At 35.7% G+C, this 25,750-nt stretch overlaps 2 protein-coding genes across 2 annotated transcripts in view; one reads left to right on the top strand and one right to left on the bottom strand.

Annotated features, from left to right (window-relative positions):
* LOC144432580 (acetyl-CoA acetyltransferase, cytosolic-like) overlaps positions 1 to 3,884 on the bottom strand; it is a 34,990-nt gene extending 31,106 nt beyond the window's left edge. The window contains exons 1-2 of the mRNA XM_078120824.1: positions 3,750 to 3,884; positions 1,902 to 2,036 (exon numbers count right to left, since the gene is read on the bottom strand). Of these exons, the coding sequence (XP_077976950.1) occupies positions 1,902 to 2,036; positions 3,750 to 3,795 (181 nt within the window). The 5' untranslated portion in view covers positions 3,796 to 3,884. The remainder of the gene's footprint in view (positions 1 to 1,901; positions 2,037 to 3,749) is intronic.
* A 3,898-nt stretch (positions 3,885 to 7,782) lies between these two features.
* Positions 7,783 to 25,750, top strand: part of LOC144432657 (peptidyl-prolyl cis-trans isomerase-like 4) — a 57,747-nt gene continuing 39,779 nt past the window's right edge. Inside the window, exons 1-4 of the mRNA XM_078120923.1 lie at positions 7,783 to 7,921; positions 13,813 to 13,880; positions 18,726 to 18,790; positions 22,498 to 22,615. Coding sequence (XP_077977049.1) covers positions 7,852 to 7,921; positions 13,813 to 13,880; positions 18,726 to 18,790; positions 22,498 to 22,615 — 321 coding nt within the window. The 5' untranslated portion in view covers positions 7,783 to 7,851. The remainder of the gene's footprint in view (positions 7,922 to 13,812; positions 13,881 to 18,725; positions 18,791 to 22,497; positions 22,616 to 25,750) is intronic.

The following is a 25,750-nucleotide window of genomic DNA, read 5'->3' as shown; positions in this document are numbered from 1 at the left end:
GAGGAAGCAAAATGTAGCACTGACAGACAAGCTAGTAATGTATGGAACATGTACAGGAGGCGAGGCACACCATGTTGACTGGACGTGTGTGTCATGTATAAGGCATAGGGACCGGATCAGATGTAATACATGTAGCTAACTAAATATTCTTGGAATGCAGCCTTTCTTGTAACAAGTATTGGAAATTATCAGAAACCTGAGGATTTTATGACTGAATATGTTTCGATTAAGAATTCCCATACTTTCAGTTAAATTTTCTGATGACCCCGAACTTCCCCGAAGCAAGACATTTTTGAAACATTTAGTGCGACATTTGATACTGATAAACGAGTGATATAATTCATAAACAAATCTAACGTTGGCAACTCTTTTATTTCTGTAATGATCCTCAAATTTCAAGGACAACTGTCTATGTTGTACACATAGATCATACATCACTGCCTAGTCTAGTTCCTATACCTGTCGACTGTTCTCTACTATATCTAGCTCTGTGCATGTTGTGGAGATGAACGTAACGCGAACTAACAAGACTACAAGTACAATCATGGAGGCATCATAAATATTTGTTTCATTCAAATTTGAAAGTTGCGGGAATTTTGGACCACTTTCTTTCCCGTTGCTATGCTTGGTGCAAAACTTGTTGGCATCCTGTACGTGTACGCCATCCTGACGGAAGCCAACGATATTCATCAGTGAAATTCTTTCTAAAATCTTAAACAGAATTCTATTTGGTGATTGTGGCGAAATTACATCAAGTATGGGTAAAGAAGCTATTGTTGGATTCGATCAACGATGTAAATAGTGAAGCTGCTGATAGACGGTTCGCTCCTCATGATTATGAACAGCTGTAAGCTAACTGTATCAAATGCTGAGAACAAGAGGAAGCATATGTTTTTTATTAGAATTGGACAACAGTCAGCGACTGAAGTATTGTGTTTCCAATTTGTGAATTTTGATGATTTTAGTGTTACAAAGACCTGTTTAACACCCAGTTTCACAATGTCTTTGATTACATTTTTACCTCCCGTAAGGATTAAATGGGGGATGTCTGTGTGTGTGTTTGTGTGTGTGTGTGTGTGTGTGTGTGTGTCTGTCTGTCTGTCTGTCTGTCTGTGTCACCATTTTCTTAAAAACGGCTGGCTCAATTATAATGAAATTTAGTACATATAATGTTTGGGGTGATGGCTAGACCTGATTAGTTTACGTTAACTATAACAAAGCGGATATGTCCTATACAATTTGTTGATATAGTTTACAGTTTTAATGAAATATTTGCATAATTCATGATTTTAGGTAACTAGGCTGTATCTTAAAAATGCAAGCTTCAAATTTTGTATAATAATTAATATGGTACATATATCAACTACAATAATACGCACATATCCTACGAAGTTTGTTGCTATGACTTTTACCTTTAATGAGTACTTTGAATAATGAATGACTTTCAGTATTTATTATCAAGCAGTATCATGCACTCTTCAAATTCCGTATAATTTGGCACATACATTAACCTAAGAAAGCACGCTTGTCAAAAAAAAGCCTATTACCATAGTTTGTTTTAGTTTAATGAGTTATTTGCATAATTAGTGGTTCCCTTACAGGAGGCATTCAGTTTAAATCTGTTTTTTGTTGTTCAATCGTGGCATGCATGCTTGCATGCCATTCATCATAGCAGGTACTCAACAGTATACAATGTCATTTTTCCAAAGTCAAATCATATATTGAATTAAATGTTAAACCTTGTTAACAGTAATTTTGTGTTGCATGTTTTCTGGTTTATGTGTGCGTCTGTGTGTTTTGTGCGACTCGAATGATGCATACATATGTGCAAGGTATAGAAGAAAAATATGATGCAATTATACAAACTATCAAAAGATAACAAAACAGATTTAAGAGATTACCTCCAGTCAGCACTTGACCAAGTATGACCTCTGACACCTCATTTGGTTTGACCTTTGCCCTCTCCAGAGCTTCTTTGATAACTATGCTCCCCAAATCATGTGCAGGCATGGATGACAATGCCCCATTGAAGGAGCCTATTGTAATAAAACATGAAATAAAAAAAATTCAAGAATTGTAAGGATGTTATCTTTTATCTTTTAAATTATCAATAGTAAGTATCACAAACTGAAAGATTACTAAACTTAAAGTATCAGATTACAGTAAAAATAGCACTGATGGCATTGTAGCACAACTGTAAAATTTGTAATATTACTAGGCATATTTGCAACATATCTTTGAATGTTTATTCACTTGCATGTCCAACAAAGTCATTACCTTTGTAATGACTTACAGGCAAATATAAATACGGGCATTTGGCTGTTCCTATGGGCGTGGTCTTGTTGTTAGGCATAAATGCATACTTTTTTTAACTTTTATTCATTTGCCTAGTACACATTCATTTGGGTAATTTTGCAATATGAAACATCATTTGGCTGTTGTGTATGGGTGTGGCCCTGTTGCTAGGCACACATACACACACACACACACACAGTCAGACAAACAGACAGACACCACACCATGCCTATAGCACTACTGAACCCCTTATTGGTTTAGTTGTGCTAAACAAATTTAACTTCTCATGGTGAAATGGTAGATTAACATTCATCAAATATACAACCAAGGTCATAGTAACAAAAATCATGTTACCATGACAACAATACAAACATATAAAATGCCCAAACAAGATTTTGATACAAGACACACATTTTCAGAAGTTCATATAACAAATCAACTGTTAGGTTTGACAACTAATGGGACAAGTATGTTCACACATTGTAACGATATTATATAATATTACTAATCAGACCATCTCAATTATTTAGGTAAATATATTTCTGTATACAGAAAACTAAAAGAAAACCACTATTTGATGACAAGATAGACAGTTTATTTCTTTCTAAAGGTCTGCTGTAAATATAGCGTAATTGAGGTGGGAATATTTACCATACATTTTTTTCATTATCCCAATGTGGGCAATTCTTTGTGTGACAGTACAGAATAAAACCATACATGAAAAAATATTTAAATCAAGGTAACATTAAAATGCATACAATGAATACAGTTCAAAAATCAACTGCAACATTAACAACTAAAAGAAGACAGGAAGTACATGAACAATGTACAAAATGTGTACTTAGAATTAGATTGGCATTAATAATGTTAACCGGAAATGTATTTGCATGACAACTGTAATCTGACTACAAAACATGTTGAAACATTAAAATCAAATACAATGAAGATAATTATATAATAATAAAAGAAAAAGAAAAAACATTTCCAGTTTTCATAAATAGCAAAAATTTATTAACTTAACAAGTTTTACGACACAACATTTACACATGAACACAGTGTGATCCCTCAACCCTGGAAACATTCAAAGATTTCAAATGACTGTCGTCTGCTTCACCTATTACGATTACACGTATCATACTATAGTATACACTAGTTTGTGCGAGAGAAAATCGATTTTAATGACATGGGGGTGTCGCTCAACGCTCGTGGATTTCACATCTAATTTCCAATAATCAGTTAGTCAAACAATTTCATGTGATCCGATCACAAGATGCTTGCTTGATTCATCTAACATGACGTCACACCTCACGCCATCCAACTAATTTGCAAATTCGACCTGTTCCGAAATTTCCATGCAACATCTAAATTCTGCGACTTACTGCTTAAATTGTACACTTTAGGTCATATTCCTCGAAGCTATCAAAATAAAAATAGCACCAGTAATATTTCCCTACCTACTGGAGTCCGAGCTGCGGAGACAATCACTACTGGGTCTGCCATTTCTTATGATCACTGACTGCATATATGCATGTCCGAAGATAGTTAATTCTGTGTGTATCGGAGTCTGGTCCCTGCCCCCTTTCTGCCGCTGCTGGCGTGAGTGTAGCGCCAGCAGCGGCAGAAAGGCTGTACACATATGCAAATTAACGTCATTGCGTCATTGCGTGTACTCGTTGAATTAATAGAGCGACCTCTAGCGATAAGAAATCATTTTAAGCTGTTTTCGTTTTTCTATTATGCTATTCGCACGCGCTTGGCGCTATAGCACGTTTTTCATCAAGCAAACAAAGGTATATTTGCTAAAAATGATCAAAGTACTTGTTAATTAGTGATTGATTTTATCCTAAGGCAGTGTAGTGACACGTTTGAATTACGAGTGAAAATTTGACTTCAGACACAGCAATCGCCACCTAAAAATCAAATAATGGCAAAACAAAAATTCAAAATACCAATAAGGCAATATGAAGCTCGATCAATCAAGGAAGGTAAACGGGGGGTGTGTGCCGCCCAAATATTTTTTCCCTTAAAAATATCCTAAACAAGTACGTGTCCATTTCCCGCATTCTCGCAAACCAGAGTTATTATTTCTACCACTACAACCTGTGGGAGGTTCGTGAAGAACGTTGCCGTAAAACAGGCCGTGGTTTGCGACGATGATTTCCCGTGAAATATGGGATCGATAAAGATGGCTACCTATTTACGAGCCAAAAAAAATGGTTAAAATTTTCGTAATCAAAAATGTTTACGTAATATTTGAAGTGAAAGGTAATTCGAGTTACACAATACAATACACCGAGCTAGTCGAACCAAGAGACAAGGATGGCCTACCAAGACAGGGGTCGTTCCGCGGGTAAACATCGCACCGTGCTTTCATCATGGGGCCATATCTAACCTTGTAATCTAAGCGGTTACTTCGTCTCAAAACCAACTCGTCCTAAAGCAACTCGTCCCATACAGTCGTCCAATGACCCATTCGTCCCATGGCCATCTCGTCCCACCGTGAATACGTGTCATTTACGTCTAAGAGCGCTAAAACTCGTCCAACAATATTACCCCAAGTGTATAATACTTTATAGATGACCTACAAATTTATGCTCTAAATCCAAAATATATAGATTATTTGTTATATTTTAGATTTTTTTACCAACGTGAGGAAACTCAGAAAGGGTACTAAAGCTATTTATCCTATGAAAAGTGATATTCATACGTGTACATATGTAATGTTGTTGCCTTCAATATTGACACAATGTTTACTATCGTAACGTTAGATCGAATGTCTGGCAATGCTTCATCAACAGTAAACCCAGTCTAAATATGGCATGGCGTTTACTTTTAACTTTTTAATGAAAATATATTCATCATATTTCAATTCCTCTCCATTATTTGCTGTACCACTGTATAAAAATTGTGACAGTTCTCGATAATTCGTTTAGTGTCATGCATTTACTATAGCTAAAATTCTTCCGTTTCTCAATTTGACGACTACAACTGGTACATAGAGAATGTGTACGGCTCCAAATTTCCAGTTTATTGTTTTAGTTACAAAGACAAACGAATCAAATGTAGATCTGGGTGTCATGAGATGGCCTACGTATCAACAGGTGGCAGTTGACAGTCAAACGATGACACATACGTACGTAATTACATAATTGTAAACCACTGGAATAAAAACAAGAATATAAAGTACAAACAAATTGGGGCGCCATACCATACCATGGCTATTATGTATCCTTATACTTGCATATATATATTCCGTATGTATGTGTTCATATACATAACAGTATATACGTATACCCACATACTGTGTAAGTGTATTTGTTCACACATATCGGTATCAAATACAGTATATGCCCACACAATAATTGCTGACAAGTAGTTCTGAACCCGGATTAAACCATAGACCCTACACCAAGTGTCTATGATTAAACCAAGTACAACATTTGAAACAATACCCATCGGACTAAAGTAATTGATGAGGTCGTTTTCCTGAAGACTGCAGCTGTTGTCTCTCTCTTATCTCAGATCTCTTTCTCTGTACGAGTTCATTTTTGGGTTTTGTAGCTGTTGTTGAGTGCCGTCAAGTATTTAATTTCTTTTCTCATGATCTTTGAGTTTCTCTTCTACTCCGTCTTGTTTGTCATAAACTCCCCTCTGTTTCTGTTCAAGTTCTGTCTTCCATTTGTTCAATTCTTCAATTTTTTCACGATTCCCTGTTGAAATGATAAAAAGAAATTAATCATACATAAATTTTGGTTGTCTTTTGATCAGCGATACGTTACTCTATGTATAGACAAACAACGCTCCACAACTTTGGAGAATAAAATCAGCGAAAGTATTGAAAATATATACCTTTGGATATCTTATTTGACAAGAAAAGAATTCCTATCTTACCTTGAGTACATGTTGTTAACATTGACAAAGAAGCTTGTCTTGAGAAAATAATTTTCAAGGTAATATAAGTGGATATATACGACACATAAGTTTGCTATCACTGCTAAAACAGCCAACATTTCCCACGTTCTATTTACACTGACATCCTTCGATTCGTTGCTCTCGAACTTCGTGTTTTTGTCTGCCAGAATTGTGAGGAGGGGCATAGCTTTGTTCGTCTAGAGACAAGACTCTCCTTCGAGGGATTTCTACGTTCAATTGCGAATTCATTGCTTTCCGTGAATTATCAAGTTCAGCTATTTGCTTAGTTATCGTGAACAAGTATTTGTGAATTGTGTGGGTATTTTTGTCTGAAGCTATCCGGTTTATTCTGTCTTCCAGTTAGTCTATCTGCTAGACCTCGGATGTTCCGAAGTTCCGATAAAATACGACACACGACCGAACATTGAGCCCTCACTGCGAACTTCGTTCGCTTATAGCATCGAAGGAAAGACCGAACGTCTAGCTAGCAAGACTATCTTCCAGTGTACGGTAACTCCATGGCAGTTTGTTATACACTATCTACACTTTCCAGTAACATTTATTGTTGTTGAGGAAAAAGTCGTCCCATTTTATATCCGTCGATTTAAATCGCCTGTTCATATTTTGTATTTGATAATGAGACGTAATTTCATTTAAGAATAACGTACTGTATTCATGTAAATTATTTGAAATTGATCCGGTGGTGCTTTTAGAAAGTCAATTCATGTTTGCTTTTTGTATTGAAATGGTTTGTATCAACTGTTTATTTATGTTGACGAGTGAGATTACACTCTCATATTCAGAATAGGCTATTGTAACTTATTATAACGTTTGTTTTAACGTGGGAAGGCGGCGATCACTCCGAACAAAACAAACGTCACAACACGATGAATAGAGGTAAATAAGGACATCTAGCCGCTTTCACCACATCGGATTTTAATCAGATTGATCCGAGGGCTAGCTGATAGACTAATAACAGAACTGGTAACGCTCATGTCTGAAGCAGACACAGGAGTTGCAGATGATACTCGCAACGCATATGTCTGGTGCTCGCGTAGTACATGTCTGGCCTCCGTGTATTGATGGGATGTATTTGCAAAGTGCGTATTCGTCTGTGAGGTCAAGGGTTAGCTCTTCGGTTGATTCTCTCTAAATTTTGCCCAAAATTTCGCGTGATTTCCACCCTTTCCACTAAAACAAGATTTTTACATACATTTTTATACATACCATACATCCATGAAGCCATCTAATGATTGCTCGAACCTCTCACGAGAAATGTTCTTGAAATTAAGTTCAGAGACTAAACTATTGTTATGTGGGGGAGAATTCTCTTTCCCACACCGAAATGGTCATTTGAAATATTTTTTACAAACTATACTCAACCTTTTCCGACTTTTTATCCAATTATTAAACCATTTTCATATAGTTTACATCAAAGATATGTACTATCCTATAATGTTGGGCATCGATCAATATTGTATCTGTGTTCGTCTGTCCAGTCATGAAATCGTTACGACCTTGTCTTTCCATCATGGCACTCTCCATGCGTGTGGAGTGAGCTATTTGTATAGGTACATTGTACATGTATACGCTATTTCTTTTATGTTTTAGGTGTTGAAATTTAGATATACATTTCCAACAACGATGGCTGTTTTATTGGAAACCACGCTTGGAGATATTGTGGTTGATTTATACACTGAAGAAAGACCCAGATGTAAGTGTTAAATTTCATTTGCCAGGTTTGTTTTTGATATTCAATAATTCATGGCCATGGTGAATACAACTACAAGTTAGACATGTTTATGTTAGATGTATGTAGTAGTGTAGCGGTTTCACTATGTAGCTCTAGGTCTTTCTTTCGTGACAAACCTCGTAAGAAAATAAACAGTAAAACGAACAATGACAGTATAAATACTCCAAGGTACAAGTGACAATGTTTACACTTTGTACACATCCTTGTATCTGTATCTGTATCTGTATCTGTATCTGTATCTGTATCTGTATCTGTATCTGTATCTGTATCTGTGTCTGTGTCTGTATCTGTGTCTGTGTCTGTGTCTGTGTCTGTGTCTGTGTCTGTGTCTGTGTCTGTGTCTGTGTGTGTCTGTGTCTGTGTCTGTATCTGTATCTATATCTGTGTCTGTGTCTGTATCCAGACATACTTACGTACATACATACATAAACACACAACGTCTTTCACCGTGACCTCTTCGAATTAAGGTTATTAAATCCGGAACAAACTTGACATTAATAGGTATACATTATGCCAGTCCAACATTGGATATGACAATGTTTTGTGGATAGGTGTCACATCGCGGCGTATTTAAATGGTTCATAAACAAGGGTTGTCATTGAACGAAATGTCATTTCCAGTAAACGTATGATTTGGTGTGAATTATTCAATTAGGTCGTAAAGTGAATCAAAGGGTTATCCAACTACTGTTTGCCATTACTCAATAATACATACACCCATACAAACACACCATCTGTCTACAATGTTTAATCAAACATACATCATAATGCGTTCGTATAGCAGTATGGTTTTAATCAATTGCATACCAGTGTGGCTTATTATGTTGTCGGATAGCATGCTCTGATCAAACGCTATCATGTTTCTTATTTATGATGTTATAGAGAAGATTACATGCTCGTGTAAATGATTATTCGGAAATAACGATAACGTCGGGGGAACATCTACTGACTTATATGTACTGAGTATGTCTGAGCTCCCGGACTGAGAGACAACAGTAAATGAGTTCATGTTTTTATCAGCTGGCGGACCGTTTTGACAACGGTAGTTGAACGGAAAGGGGGAGACCGTCTCCAACAGTTAGCTCCCGGACTGAGAGACAACAACGACGACCGAGAGTTATGTGCTTGCCGTTTTGACACCGGGAGTTCAACTGAAAGGGGGAGACCGTCTCCAACAGTTAGCTCTGGACTGAGAGACACTGAACGATCGTGAGTTATGTGCTTGCCGTTTTGACAACGGTAGTTCAACGGAAAGGGGGAGACTGTCTCCAACAGTTAGCTCCCGAGTTCAACGGAAAGGGGGAGACCGTCTACAACAGCTAGCTCTGGACTGAAAGACAACGACGACCGTGAGTTATGTGATTGTTTGTTGTTCCAAAACGGGACTTTATGACCACAGGTCGTTTTGGTTAAGGGCCGTTTTGACTACGGGCCGTTTTGACTACGTGATTTCCAAAACGGGCCGTTTTAACCACCGGGTGTTCCAAAAACGGGCTGTTTTGACCACCGGGTGTTCCAAAAACGGGCCATTTTGACCACGGGTCGTTATGGTCACGGGCCGTTATGACTGGCTACCGTAATGCACATACTAAAACACATGATTTTGTCAAGGTTAGGTTCCTTTTATGGGTAATGCACATACTAAAACACATGATTTTGTCTAGGTTAGGTTCCTTTTATGGGTAATGCACATACTAAAACACATGATTTTGTCTAGGTTAGGTTCCTTTTATGGGTAATGCACATACTAAAAGACATGATTTTGTCTAGGTTAGGTTCCTTTTATGGGTAATGCACATACTAAAACACATGATTTTGTCTAGGTTAGGTTCCTTTTATGGGTAATGCACATACTAAAAGACATGATTTTGTCTAGGTTAGGTTCCTTTTATGGGTAATGCACATACTAAAACACATGATTTTGTCAAGGTTAGGTTCCTTTTATGGGTAATGCACATACTAAAACACATGATTTTGTCTAGGTTAGGTTCCTTTTATGGGTAATGCACATACTAAAACACATGATTTTGTCTAGGTTAGGTTCCTTTTATGGGTAATGCACATACTAAAACACATGATTTTGTCTAGGTTAGGTTCCTTTTATGGGTAATGCACATACTAAAACACATGATTTTGTCTAGGTTAGGTTCCTTTTATGGGTAATGCACATACTAAAACACATGATTTTGTCTAGGTTAGGTTCCTTTTATGGGTAATGCACATACTAAAGCACATGATTTTGTCTAGGTTAGGTTCCTTTTATGGGTAATGCACATACTAAAACACATGATTTTGTCTAGGTTAGGTTCCTTTTATGGGTAATGCACATACTAAAACACATGATTTTGTCTAGGTTAGGTTCCTTTTATGGGTAATGCACATACTAAAAGACATGATTTTGTCTAGGTTAGGTTCCTTTTATGGGTAATGCACATACTAAAACTCATGATTTTGTCTAGGTTAGGTTCCTTTTATGGGTAATGCACATACTAAAACTCATGATTTTGTCGAGCTTCAAAGACATCGTCACCCATGTTAATACACACCTTGAGGTACCAACACTCACAATTTTCATATTCAGTAACTTGTTGTTTCCTTTTTACTGCCTTACTGCAGACATCAAATGGATATTTAGGTTTATATGGACCTGGATTGATGTTGAGATCACCAGATAAAAGGAGTAGAGCAAGTCAGTTGTGTTGAATAAACTATCAAGATCAGTGAGCCTAATCACAAGGTTTCATGTTGAGATAGACACCATAAAAATATAGCATACACATCACTTACAAGGTGTGGGCCCTTTATTTAGTTAATGATATAAAATAGGTTATCGCTGTCCCACCCTTATGTCCATAATAAGTAATGATGTACACGATGTTATCTCGTTAAATATTAAATTATTCAGGCGGGAAACAGTCAAGTGTTCGATTTCTTTCACTTTTTGCCACCGAATGAAAATAGCACCTACTTAGCAATGCGTAATATGGCGGCCACTATGAATATGGATGTTGACCTTCCACATTATGCTGATATATTGAATGAAGTAATCCCGGAAGACAGAGTTTTTCACTCGACACTTCCTAGACAGTGATAGCAATGATGAATTTTATGGGTTTGAGGAAATAGATTTTGTCCTACTAGAACGTATCGAAAACCCTCCCGATGACTTCAACTTTTGGACTGACATCGTCACTGGCGGGTCCCACAATCCTGCTGATGACAAACCACAGATGCCGAGCCAATGCCGTATGATTACTCCTAGGTTGGTTTACATTCATGTTACGGCAGAATCTACATCATTGTCTTTCATTTCGTCAGATTTTTGTTAACAGACGAAGTGTTGGATATAATCGTCCATGGGACATATCATTATACTGCTATCTGTAGACTTATATGTATGCAGTATTTGTATATATGATATATGCAAATTTGTTTGTATTTACTGTAAACATCGACGGACAGTACTTTATGATAAATATTTTACTCAACACCCATACTATCTGTCTATTAATTTTTACAGCTAATTTCCAATTGTAACCCTTGTATTTATCAAAAAACTAAATTTCACATGCTTTTTTGATACCAATTTTCCCAAATTCCTTGGTCAAGTTACTGACCATACATTCATGTAAATTAAAATTCAATATTTCATAATTATTGATATACTTGTAGATGAGACCATATCCCACCTGTTTTGGTGTAAAATGATCACTATCAAAACATTGTGTACAACTGTGTGCAACCTAAAAAGTCCTTGGCCTATGGGGACATTTGCATGGAAAGTCTATGGCATTTAAGTCAAAAACCACTGGACCAATTGCCATGATATTTGGTGGATGTATAACCTTGGGTGTCTACCGGTAGTTGGGAAATTGTTCAAATCAAAATGATCTTGCCACCGATGAGTGATTTAAAACCACTGGACCAATTGCCATGATATTTGGTGGGTATATTATCGTGGGTGTCTAGTTTGGAAATTGTTCAAATCAAAATGATCTTACCACTGATGAGTAATTGGGTCAAAAAATGTGATTTTTGGTCAAAAAACTTAAACTCAAAAACTATGGGCAGATCGGTCTGAAATGTCTTGGTAACATTCTTCAGGGTGTTTAGATTAAGGATTGTTCACGACATGATGATCCCATCAGTGATATGCAAATTAGGGCTAAAAATGTGTCTTTTGGGTCAAAAATCTTTAATTCCAAAACTACTTAGCAAATTGGGCTGAAATTTAATGGGGATGCATCTGGGGGTGTATAGATGAAGAGGCATATAATGATCTCATCAATGATATGTAAATTAGGTGTAAAAATGTGAATTTTTGTCAAAAACTTATATCCCAAAAAGTACTTGGTCAATGAGACTGTAACGTGATGAAATGTTTCTAGCAGTGTTATTCTGCAGATTTTCTTCAAAACATTTTGACACAGTTTGCCCTAGCAACCATGACCATGCCCTTAGCAACAACCAAATGGCAGTATACATGCATTTTGGTCAAATAACATCATCTGGTTGGCAAGTGAGTAAACCTTCAAAAAAGTATGCAAATATCCCTAGCAAAAGACCACGCCCATAGTAACAGCCAAACAGTGTATTTCACAAAGATGAAAACAGGGATTAATAGACAAGTGAATAATCATCAAGAAAATGTACATTTGTATGTAAATGTGCCTAGCATCAAGACCACACCCATACATTTGTAGCAAAAGCCACGTACAAAATGTATATTGCAAAGATAACAGGGATTAATAGACAAGTGAATAAACATTCAGAAATGTATGTAAATGTGCCTAGCAACAAGACCACACCCATAGCAATGGCCAAATGATCATGTATATTGCAAAGATAACAACAGGGATTAATAGACAAATTTATGAATAATCATTCAAAAAAATGTATGCAAATATACATATAGACATGTCTAGTGGATGATGCAAGTGATGTTGGTTTCGAACTTTACCTCTGTAATGATTAAGAATTGTATTGATATGCCAATGATTGGAACCCCTGTGACACCCTAACTCCCATTCTTGTATTGATGTGCCAATGATTGGAACCCCTGTGACACCCTAACTCCCATTCTTGTATTGATGTGCCAATGATTGGAACCCCTGTGACACCCTAACTCCCATACTTGTATTGATGTGCCAATGATTGGAACTCCTGTGACACCCTAACTCCCATTCTTGTATTGATGTGCCAATGATTGGAACCCCTGTGACCCCCTAACTCCCATTCTTGTATTGATGTGCCAATGATTGGAACCCCTGAGACACCCTAACTCCCATTCTTGTATTGATGTGCCAATGATTGGAACCCCTGTGACCCCCTAACTCCCATTCTTGTATTGATGTGCCAATGATTGGAACCCCTGTGACACCCTAACTCCCATTCTTGTATTGATATGCCAATGATTGGAACCCCTGAGACCCCCTAACTCCCATTCTTGTATTGATGTGCCAATGATTGGACCCCTGCCTGTGACACCCTAACTCCCATTCTTGTATTGATATGCCAATGATTGGAACCCCTGTGACACCCTAACTCCCATTCTTGTATTGATATGCCAATGATTGGACCCCTGCCTGTGACACCCTAACTCCCATTCTTGTATTGATATGCCAATGATTGGACCCCTGCCTGTGACACCCTAACTCCCATTCTTGTATTGATATGCCAATGATTGGAACCCCTGTGACACCCTAACTCCCATTCTTGTATACAGATCTTGGAAGAATCCTGCATTTGTTACCAGAAATAAAACTATCCATTCCTGACTAATTTTATCTTTATCCATTTGTTACCAAAAATAACAGTATCCTCTCCTGACTATTTTTATCTTTATCCATCCAGGTTGCTTGAATTTCCTGAAGTTATGTAAGATAAAGTATTACAATTATTGTGTCTTCCATTCTGTGCAGGTAAGGACATCTTTAGTTGTAGATCTCAAGATCAAATACTGTTACTAATGGACTGACAGTGATAGATAAAATCCATTTTTACCTCCCGTAAGGGTACAGGAGGTATTAAAAGGGGATGTCTGTCTGTGTGTCTGTCTGTGTGTGTGTGTGTCTGTCTGTCTGTCTGGCTGTCTGTGTCATCATTTTCTTAAAAACGACTGGCTCAAATACAATGAAATTTGCTGTACATCTTCCCTATGCTAATGGCAAGAACTGAATATGAATGTGTCTGTTTTGAGTAATTAATCTACTCTAATTAATCTAATTCACTACATAAGTTAACCATAACTAAGTGCATATGTCCTATAAAGTTTGTTGATGTAGATTGCAGTTTTAATTAAAATAATTTGCATGATTAATGATGTTTGTTAATTCCGCTTTATCTTAAGAATGCAAGCTTCAAATTTCATCGAATTTGGTACATATACCAACCATAACAATGCGCACAAGTTTGTTGACATAGGCTTTACTTTTAATGAGTAATTTGCATAATTAATGATCGCCAATAATTAGCGATATCTTTGAAATGCAAGTTTCACATTCCATATAATTTGGCACATACACATCAACCATGACAAAGTGCACATCCTCTAAAGCCTGTTGATATGGTTTTTAGCACAACTGAACTGAGGTTCAGTAGTGCTATAGGGATCGCCTGGCATCTGTCTGTCTGTCTGTCTGTCTGTCTGTCTGTCTGTCTGTCTGTGTGGTGTGTGTGTGTGTGTGTGTGCACGTGTGTGTGTGCGTGTGTGTGTGTCTGTGTGTGTGTCTGTGTGTGTGTGTGTGTGTGTGTGTGTGTGTGTGTGTGTGTGTGTGTGTGTGTGTGTGTGTGTGTGTGTGTGTGTGTGTGTGTGTGTGTGTGTGTGTAAACAACTTAAAGTCAAAAACCGCTGAACCGATTGCCATGATATTTGGTGGGTCCATTATCTTGGGTGTCTAGTTGGGAAATTGTTCAAATCAAAATGATCGCATCACAGGTGTGTGATTTGGGTCAAAAAATGTGATTTTTGGTCAAAAAACTTAAACTCAGAAACTACTAGGCAGATTGGTGCGAAATTTGGTGGGAACATTCTTAAGGGGGTAGAAAGTAAGATTTGTTCATGACATGATGATTCCATCAGTGATATGCAAATTAGGGCTAAAAATGTGTCTTTTTGGTTGAAAATCTATAATTCCAAAACTACTGAGCAGATTGGGCTGAAATTGAATGATGTTTCAGAAAGTGCTATTCTGCACATTTTCTCCAAAACATTTTGACAAAATTGGCCCTAGCAACCATGACCACGCCCTTAGCAACAACCAAATGGCAGTATATTTTGGTCAAATAACAACATCATCTGGTAGGCAAATGAGTGAACATTAAAAAAATGTATGCAAATACCCTAGCAACCATGACCACGCCCATAGCAACAGCCAAACGGTCGTGTATTTCACAAAGATAACAACAGGGATTGATAGACAATTGAGTAAGAGTTCAAAAAAATGTATGTAAATTTGCCTAGCAACAAGACCACGCCCATAGTAACAGCCAAACGGTCATGTATTTCACAAAGATAACAATGGAGATTAATAGACAATTGATTAAACATTCAAAAAAATGTATGTATATTTGCCAAGCAACAAGACCACGTCCATAGCAACAGCGAAATGATCACTTATATTGCAAAGATAACAATGGAGATTAATAGACAATTGAATAAACATTCAAAAAATGTATGCAAATATGCCTAGCAACAAGACCACGTCCATAGCAACAGCGAAATGATCACTTATATTGCAAAGATAACAATGGAGATTAATAGACAATTGAATAAACATTCAAAAAATGTATGCAAATATGCCTAGCAACAAGACCACGTCCATAGCAACAGCCAAGTGATAGCATATATCGTAAAGATAGCAACATGGTTGGATAGGCAACTGGATAGTCATTCACCAAATGAACACTTATTGTTAGCATGGAGTACCATATGGATAAACATTTTAAAAAACTGTACAGTTGTGCTACAACGCCATTGGTGGTATTTTTAAAAAATCAAATTAAACTTCAGAAGTCATTTACCAAGTACACATCTGCAAAATATCTTTCAGCTTTGCCACAACAAAATACACTTCATAGCCAGATAATATGAATGCATTATACTGCATAGTATAATTGTCTCAATTCTGATATTTTAATACTATATTCAAAAGACTATAAATTATGTCTATGATTTGATATTTTATGCCTCTAAATGGCCTCCTACATTGTCTTATTTTCAAAAAAGTTTTCATCTTAGCAATCTTTCTCCCAAAACAAGATGGAAGGTGGCTGGCTAAGTACCTCCCTGTATACAATGTAGGTTAGAGCTCATTATGAGACATCTCCTTATGCATGTGAAATCGTTTGGACTGTTATTGTAATCCATCATTGTTCCATATAATTTTATATCTCCACTGTAGTGTAGGTGACAGAAGGGTTGGCTAAATAATTCTGGAGTTTCAATTGGTAGAGGAGAGGGTCAGAGGAGCTACAAAATTTGTCTAACCGTAAATTGTACACTAACTGTAGAACTGATGGAAATCGATTGAAATACAGAGAAATTACAAGAGATAAAATCAAAATGACCGACTATTATATAAAGTACTATATAAACTCCAATTGAAATGTTTTGCTATCATTATATATGACTTGTTTTAACATCCTTGTCCAACAATGTAAAACAAATAATTGACCTACCTACCCAATGTGATGGGTTAGGTTGCCCGTTGAACAGCTTTTTTAGCACAACTTGACTGAGGTTCAGTAGTGCTATAGGGAACACCCGGTGTCTGTCTGTCTGTCTGTCTGTGGATGGATGTGTGTGTGTGTGTGTGTGTGTGTGTGTGTGTGTGTGTGTGTATGTGTGTGTGTGTGTGTGTGTGTGTGTGTGTGTGTGTGTGTGTGTGTGTGTGTGTGTGTGTAAAACTTAAATATCAAAAAAACTGCAGAACCAATTGCTGTGATATTTGGTGGGTCCATTACTTTGGGTGTCTAGGTGGGAAATTGTTCAAATCAAAATGATCTTACCACCGGTTTGTGATTTGGGTCAAAAAATGTGATTTTTGGTCAAAAAACCTAAACTCAAAAACTGCTGGGCAGATTGGGCTGAAATTTGGGTGAAACATTCTTCAGGGTGTTTTTAGTAAGAATTGTTCATGACATGATGATTCCATCAGTGATATGCAAATTAGGGCTAAAAATGTGTCTTTTTGGTTAAAAATCTATAATTCCAAAATTATTGAGCAGATTGGGCTGAAATTTAATGGGAATGCATCTAGGGATGTATGGACAAAGAAATATTAAAGCATACAATGATTCCATGAGTGATATGCAAATTAGGTGTAAAAATTTCATATTTGATCAAAAACTTATATTTCAAAATGTACTTGGTTAATGAGTCTGAAACTTGGTGAAATTTTTCTGAAAGTGTTATTCTGCAGGAACAAGACCATGCCCACAGCAACAGCCAAACAATCACGTATATTGCAAAGATACCAAGAATAGAATGACGAATAAACATTCAAAAAATATATGCAAATGTGCCTAGCAACAACACACCGCCCATAGCAACAGCCAAATAATCATGTATATTGTAAAGATAACCACAGGAATTGAAAGACAAATGAATAAACATTCAAAAGATGTATACAAAAGTGCCTTGCAACAAGACCACGCCCATAGCAACAGCCAAATGATAACATATATTGCAAAGATAACAAGAGGATTAATAGACAAATGAATAAACATTTTAAAATGTATGCAAATATGCCTAGCAACAAGACCACGCCCATAGCAACAGCCAAATGATCACGTATATTGCAAAGGTAATATCAGGAATTCATACACAAGTGAACAAAAGCATACACAAATGTATGTAAATATATCTAACAACATGACCACGCCCATAGCAACAGCCAAATGATAGCATATATCGTTAAGATAGCAACATGGTTGGATAGGCAACTGGATTCAGCAAATGAACACTTATTGTTAGCATGGACTAGCATTTGGATAAACATTTTTAAAAACTGTACAATTATGCTGCAACACCATTAGCGGTATTTTCTGTGTCTTTTTGTTAAAAATCTATAATTCCCAAATAATTGAGCAGATGTGGTTGAAATTTGATGGGAACATTCTTTGTGGTGTTTAGATTAAGAAATGATCATAACATGATGATCCCATCAGCGATATGCAAATTAGGCATAAAAATGTGTATTTTTGGTCAAAAACCTTTAATTCCAAAACTTGTGAGCATGTTGGGCTGAAGTTTTATTCGAATGTTGTTGGGGGTGTTTAGATTAAGAATTGTTCATGACATGATGATCCCATCAGTGATATGCAAATTAGGGCTAAACATGTGTCTTATTTGTCAAAAATCTGTAATTCCAAAATAACAGCAGATTTGGTTGAAATTCGATGGGAACGTTCTTAGTGGTGTTTAGATTAAGAAATGATCATAACATGATAATCCCATCAATGATATGTAAATTAGGTATAAAAATGCATATTTTGGTCAAAAATCTATAATTCCAAAATTATCCAGCAGATTGGACTGACATTTTATGGGGATGCATCTAGGCATGTGTTGATGCTGTATTCACAACATGATGATATCCTCAGCGATATGCAAATTATGTCTAAAAATGTCAGATTTTGGTTAAAAACTTATATCTTGAAACTGAGGTTGAAACTATCCAGTATAAATAAAGATTATCATTATTTCGCACATTTCCCTATATCTCAAAATAGAGAAATATTTCTGTATAATTTATTCCTTACAGAGGAACTTCATGACCCAGACTGGTGATCCTACATCTACTGGCAAGGGAGGAGAATCTATCTTTAGGTGAGTTGCCATCTTTTAGCAACTTCTGTTTTTAGTGTGATTCTGATTGTCAGGGTAAGGAGGGAAGACTTAAAGCTGCACCTGAACCATTTTTTTAGCACAACGGAACTTCTTAGGTTCAGTTGTGCTATAGGCATGGCAAAGTGTCTGTCTGTCTGTCTGTCTGTCTGTCTGTCTGTCTGTCTGTCTGTCTGTCTGTGTGGATGTGTGTTGTGTGTATAAACAACTTAAATCGAAAACCGCTAGTCCGATTGCCATGATATTTGGTGGGTATATTACCTTGGGTGTCTAGTTGGGAAATTGTTAAGATCAAATGATCTTACCGCCAGTGTGTGATTTGGGTCAAAAAATGTGGTTTTGGGTAAAAAAACTTAAACTCAAAAACTACTGATCAGATCAGTCTGAAATTTAGTGGGAACGTTCTTAAGGGTGTTTAGATTACAATTAATGGTATAATAATCCTGTCAGTGATATGTAAATTAGATCTAAAAATGTGCCTTTTTGGTCAAAAATGTATAATTACAAATTTACTGAAGAGATTGAGCCAAAATTTAATGGGGATGCATCTATCTGTATGCAAATATCCCTAGTAATGAGGTCACACCCATAGCAACAGCCAAATGATGGTTTACATTACAAAGGTGAAACCTGGGAAGGGTAGGGAAGTGAAAAAATGATTCCAAATGTATGCAAATATGCCTAGCAACAAGACCACACCCATAGCAACAAACATGTCTATTGCAAAGATAACAACAGGAATTTATAGAAAAGTGAATAAACATTCTAAAATTGAATGCAAATATGCCCAGCAGCAAGACCATGTATATAGCAACAGACAAATGATGGTGTATAAAGCCAAGATAACAGGCAATGAGGCATGGTTAGGTAAGTGCTTAAACATCCAAAAAGTGAATGCAAATACAACTAGCAACAATGTAGGTTCAGTAGTGCTATAGACATTGAGCGGTGTCTGTCCATTCGTCTGTCTGTCAGTGTCTGTCTGTCTGTGTCTGTCTGTCTGTGTCTGTCTGTCTGTCTGTCTGCTTGTCTGTCTCTCTGTCTGTCTCTGTCTGTGTGTGTATGTGTGTGGACGACTTAAACTCAAAAACTGCCAACCTGATTGCTTTGTTATTTGGTGGGGACATTACTTTTTTGGTAAAAAAACTTAAACTCAGAAGCTACTGGGCAGATTGGTGCAAAATTTGGTAGGAACATTCTTAAGGGGGTGTAAAGTAAGATTTGTTCATGACATGATGATTCCATGAGTAATATGCAAATTAGGGCTAAAAATGTGTCTTTTTGTTAATAAATCTTTAATGTCAAAACTATTCAGCAGATTGGGCTGAAATTTAATGGGGATGCATCTGGGGGTGTATAGATGAAGAGGCATATAATGATCTCATCAATGATATGTAAATTAGGTGTAAAAATGTGAATTTTTGTCAAAAATGTATATCTCAAAAAGTTCTTGGTCAGTGAGACTGAAACTTGGTCTGATGTTTCTAGACAATCTGCAGATTTTCCTTAAAACATTTTGACCCAATTGGCCCTAGCAACCATGACCATGCCCTTAGCAACAGCCAGATGGGAGTAAATTTTGGTCAAATAACATCATCTGGTAGGCAAATGAGTAAACATTAATAAAAATATAAGCAAATATCCTAAGCAACCATGACCATGCCCATAGCAACAGCCAAATCTATGTGTGTGCATCTGTGTATGTATGTATGTATGTATGTATGATGTATGTATGTATGTATGTATGTATGCATGTATGATGTATGTATGTATGTATGTATGTATGTATGTATGTATGTGTGTGTATGTATGTATGTATGTATGTATGTATGTATGTATGTATGTATGTATGTATGTATGTATGTATGTATGATGTATGTATGTATGTATGTATGTATGTATGTATGTATGTATGTATGTATGTATGTAGTATGTATGTATGTATGTATGATGTATTTATGTATGTATGTATGTATGTATGTATGTATGATGTGTGTATGTGTGTATGTATGTATGTATGTATGTATGTATGTATGTATGTATGTATGTATGTATGTATGTATGTATGTATGTATGTATGTATGTATGTATGTGTGTGTGTGTGTGTATGTATGTATGTATGTATGTATGTATGTATGTCAATCTGATTAAAATCCAATGTAGAGGTCGGGTAATAAAAATAACGTGTGTAAAGTTAAGGTCATATTCAGGTTTATATTGTAAGTTGTATGCACATCACTGAAATCACCAATAAAAATAACGTGTGTAAAGTTAATGTCATATTCAGGTTTATATTGTAAGTTGTATGCACATCACTGAAATCACCAATAAAAATAACATGTGTAAAGTTAATGTCATATTCATGTTCATATTGTACGTTGTATGCACATCACTGAAATCACCAATAAAAATAACGTGTGTAAAGTTAATGTCATATTCAGGTTCATATTGTAAGCTGTATGCACATCACTGAAATCACCAATAAAAATAACATGTGTGTAAAGTTAATGTCATATTCAGGTTCATATTGTAAGTTGTATGCACATCACTGAAATCACCAATAAAAATAACATGTGTGTAAAGTTAATGTCATATTCAGGTTCATATTGTAAGCTGTATGCACATCACTGAAATCACCAATAAAAATAACATGTGTGTAAAGTTAATGTCATATTCAGGTTCATATTGTAAGTTGTATGCACATCACTGAAATCACCAATAAAAATAACACATGTGTAAAGTTAATGTCATATTGTAAGTCACTATAGAACGATATCTAAAGAAGTCAACCCAAAATGAAGTGTGTATTTGAAAGGATAATTTAGATACATGTAGCTAAGGCTTTGCATGGAAGAAAGAATGCTTAAATATATGCAAATATGCCCAGCAACAAGACCATGCCCATAGCAACAGCCAACTACAGTTGTGCTACAGCGCTATTGGTGGTATGTTTGTATAGATATAATGACTTACTTCGCTTATTAGTCCATGAATTGGACCCCTAAAGTAAGGGTCATTGGCGCTACCCAGGGGCGCTACCCAGGGGCCCTGGGGGTCAAAAGTTGTCATACTTTTCTGAAAGTTCAATATGTGAACTTTATGAAAAGCTTTGACAGACACTTAAAAAATATAGCATTAAGCTTTTAGAACAGTTACCATGACAACCACCTCACAATTTGACCAAATTTGACCAAATGGTGACTGTATTTGTATTTGAAAGTTATTATTTACTGCATAACTCAAATACTATAACACATTCACGTGTCTACTCCCACATTATCAGATACAAGCTATCAAGCTATCTTTGGAGACCTTTACCCTTCACCTTGACCTTCAGGGTCAATTATCAAAATCAAGCCAATTCCTGCCAATCACAGACACATTGTAGTATTTACAAATTGCCAATTTCTTTTAAAATCATGTTTATAAGTATTATTGTAGAGTTGATTTTAGTGCTCATATCACTTTTACTAAATGGCAGCCTTATTTGTAGTTAAAAATCATTATTTACTGCATAACTCAAAAACTGTAATACATAGACTCCATTCGAGTGTCTACCCCCATATTAAGTTGTACTATGTACAGCCATAAGTTTCATTAAAATATATAAAAACATAATACGAAATTATCTTGTTCACTTCATGAAGATTTAATTCCTTCATTTATTTCTTGGTGATATTTCATGGTAGTAAACTATATGGGGAACAAGCTAAGTTCTTTGAGATGGAGAATTCACCAAGAATTAAACACAAGAAACTTGGGGCAGTGTCCATGGTAAACAATGGAGCCAATATGCATGGATCACAGGTATGTACAGTTACGTTATACATACAATATGCATTGATCACATGTATGTACAGTTATGTTATACAGATAATATGCATAGATCACATGTATGTACAGTTATGTTATACAGACTATATGCATAGATCATAGATATGTACAGTTATGTTATACAGACAATATGCATAGATCACAGGTATGTACAGTTATGTTATACAGACAATATGCATAGATCACAGGTATGTACAGTTATGTTACAAATACAGTATGCATAGATCACAGGTATGTACAGTTATGTTATACAGACAATATGCATAGATCACAGGTATGTACAGTTATGTTATACAGACAATATGCATTGATCACATGTATGTACAGTTATGTTATACAGACAATATGCATAGATCACAGGTATGTACAGTTATGTTATACAGACAATATGCATAGATCACAGATATGTACAGTTATGTTATACAGACAATATGCATAGATCACATGTATGTACAGTTATGTTATACAGACAATATGCATAGATCACAGGTATGTACAGTTATGTTACAAATACAATATGCATTGATCACAGGTATGTACAGTTATGTTATACAGACAATATGCATAGATCACATGTATGTACAGTTATGTTATACAGACAATATGCATAGATCACAGATATGTACAGTTATGTTATACAGACAATATGCATAGATCACAGGTATGTACAGTTATGTTATACAGACAATAGGCATAGATCACAGGTATGTACAGTTATGTTATACAGACAATATGCATAGATCACATGTATGTACAGTTATGTTATACAGACAATATGCATAGATCACAGGTATGTACAGTTATGTTATACAGACAATATGCATAGATCACAGGTATGTACAGTTATGTTATACAGACAATATGCATAGATCACATGTATGTACAGTTATGTTATACAGACAATATGCATAGATCACAGGTATGTACAGTTATGTTACAAATACAATATGCATTGATCACAGGTATGTACAGTTATGTTATACAGACAATATGCATAGATCACATGTATGTACAGTTATGTTATACAGACAATATGCATAGATCACATGTATGTACAGTTATGTTATACAGACAATATGCATAGATCACAGGTATGTACAGTTATGTTATACAGACAATATGCATAGATCACAGGTATGTACAGTTATGTTATACAGACAATAGGCATAGATCACAGGTATGTACAGTTATGTTATACAGACAATATGCATAGATCACATGTATGTACAGTTATGTTATACAGACAATATGCATAGATCACAGGTATGTACAGTTATGTTATACAGACAATATTCATTGATCACATGTATGTACAGTTATGTTATACAGACAATATGCATAGATCACAGGTATGTACAGTTATGTTATACAGACAATATGCATAGATCACAGATATGTACAGTTATGTTATACAGACAATATGCATAGATCACATGTATGTACAGTTATGTTATACAGACAATATGCATAGATCACAGGTATGTACAGTTATGTTACAAATACAATATGCATTGATCACAGGTATGTACAGTTATGTTATACAGACAATATGCATAGATCACATGTATGTACAGTTATGTTATACAGACAATATGCATAGATCACAGGTATGTACAGTTATGTTATACAGACAATATGCATAGATCACAGGTATGTACAGTTATGTTATACAGACAATAGGCATAGATCACAGGTATGTACAGTTATGTTATACAGACAATATGCATAGATCACATGTATGTACAGTTATGTTATACAGACAATATGCATAGATCACAGGTATGTACAGTTATGTTATACAGACAATATGCATAGATCACAGGTATGTACAGTTATGTTATACAGACAATATGCATAGATCACATGTATGTACAGTTATGTTATACAGACAATATGCATAGATCACAGGTATGTACAGTTACGTTATAGACAATATGCATTGATCACAGGTATGTACAGTTACGTTATAGACAATATGCATAGATCACAGATATGTACAGTTATGTTATACAGACAATATGCATAGATCATAGATATGTACAGTTATGTTATACATACAATATGCATAGATCACAGGTATGTACAGTTATGTTATACAGACAATATGCATAGATCACAGGTATGTGCAGCTGTTATACAGACAATGCATAGATCACAGGTATGTACAGTTATGTTATACAGACAATATGCATAGATCACATGTATGTACAGTTATGTTATACAGAAAATATGCATTGATCACAGGTATGTACAGTTATGTTATACAGACAATATGCATAGATCACAGATATGTACAGTTACGTTATACAGACAATATGCATAGATCACAGATATGTACAGTTACGTTATACATACAATATGCATAGATCACAGGTATGTACAGTTATGTTATACAGACAATATGCATGGATCACAGGTATGTACAGTTACGTTATACATACAATATGCATAGATCACAGGTATGTACAGTTATATTATACAGATAATATGCATAGATCACAGGTATGTACAGTTATGTTATACAGACAATATGCATAGATCACAGATATGTGCAGGTATGTTATACAGACTGCTTAGATCACAGGTATGTACAGTTATGTTATACAGAAAATATGCATAGATCACAGGTATGTACAGTTATGTTATACAGACTATATGCATAGATCACAGATATGTACAGTTATGTTATATAGACAATATGCATAGATCACAGGTATGTACAGTTATGTTATACAGATAATATGCATAGATCACAGATATGTACAGTTATGTTATACAGACAATATGCATAGATCATAGGTATGTACAGTTATGTTATACAGACAATATGCATAGATCACAGGTATGTACAGTTATGTTATACAGACAATGCATAGATCACAGGTATGTACAGTTATGTTATACAGACAATATGCATAGATCACATGTATGTACAGTTATGTTATACAGACAATATGCATAGATCACAGGTATGTACAGTTATGTTATACAGACAATATGCATGGATCACAGGTATGTACAGTTATGTTATACAGACTATATGCATAGATCACAGGTATGTACAGTTATGTTATACAGACAATATGCATGGATCACAGGTATGTACAG

This window comes from Glandiceps talaboti, chromosome 3 (assembly GCF_964340395.1).
Source record: "Glandiceps talaboti chromosome 3, keGlaTala1.1, whole genome shotgun sequence".
NCBI lineage: Eukaryota > Metazoa > Hemichordata > Enteropneusta > Spengelidae > Glandiceps > Glandiceps talaboti.
The sequence above is the reverse complement of the archived record's forward strand: the minus strand, read 5'-3'. Positions and strand labels throughout refer to the sequence as shown.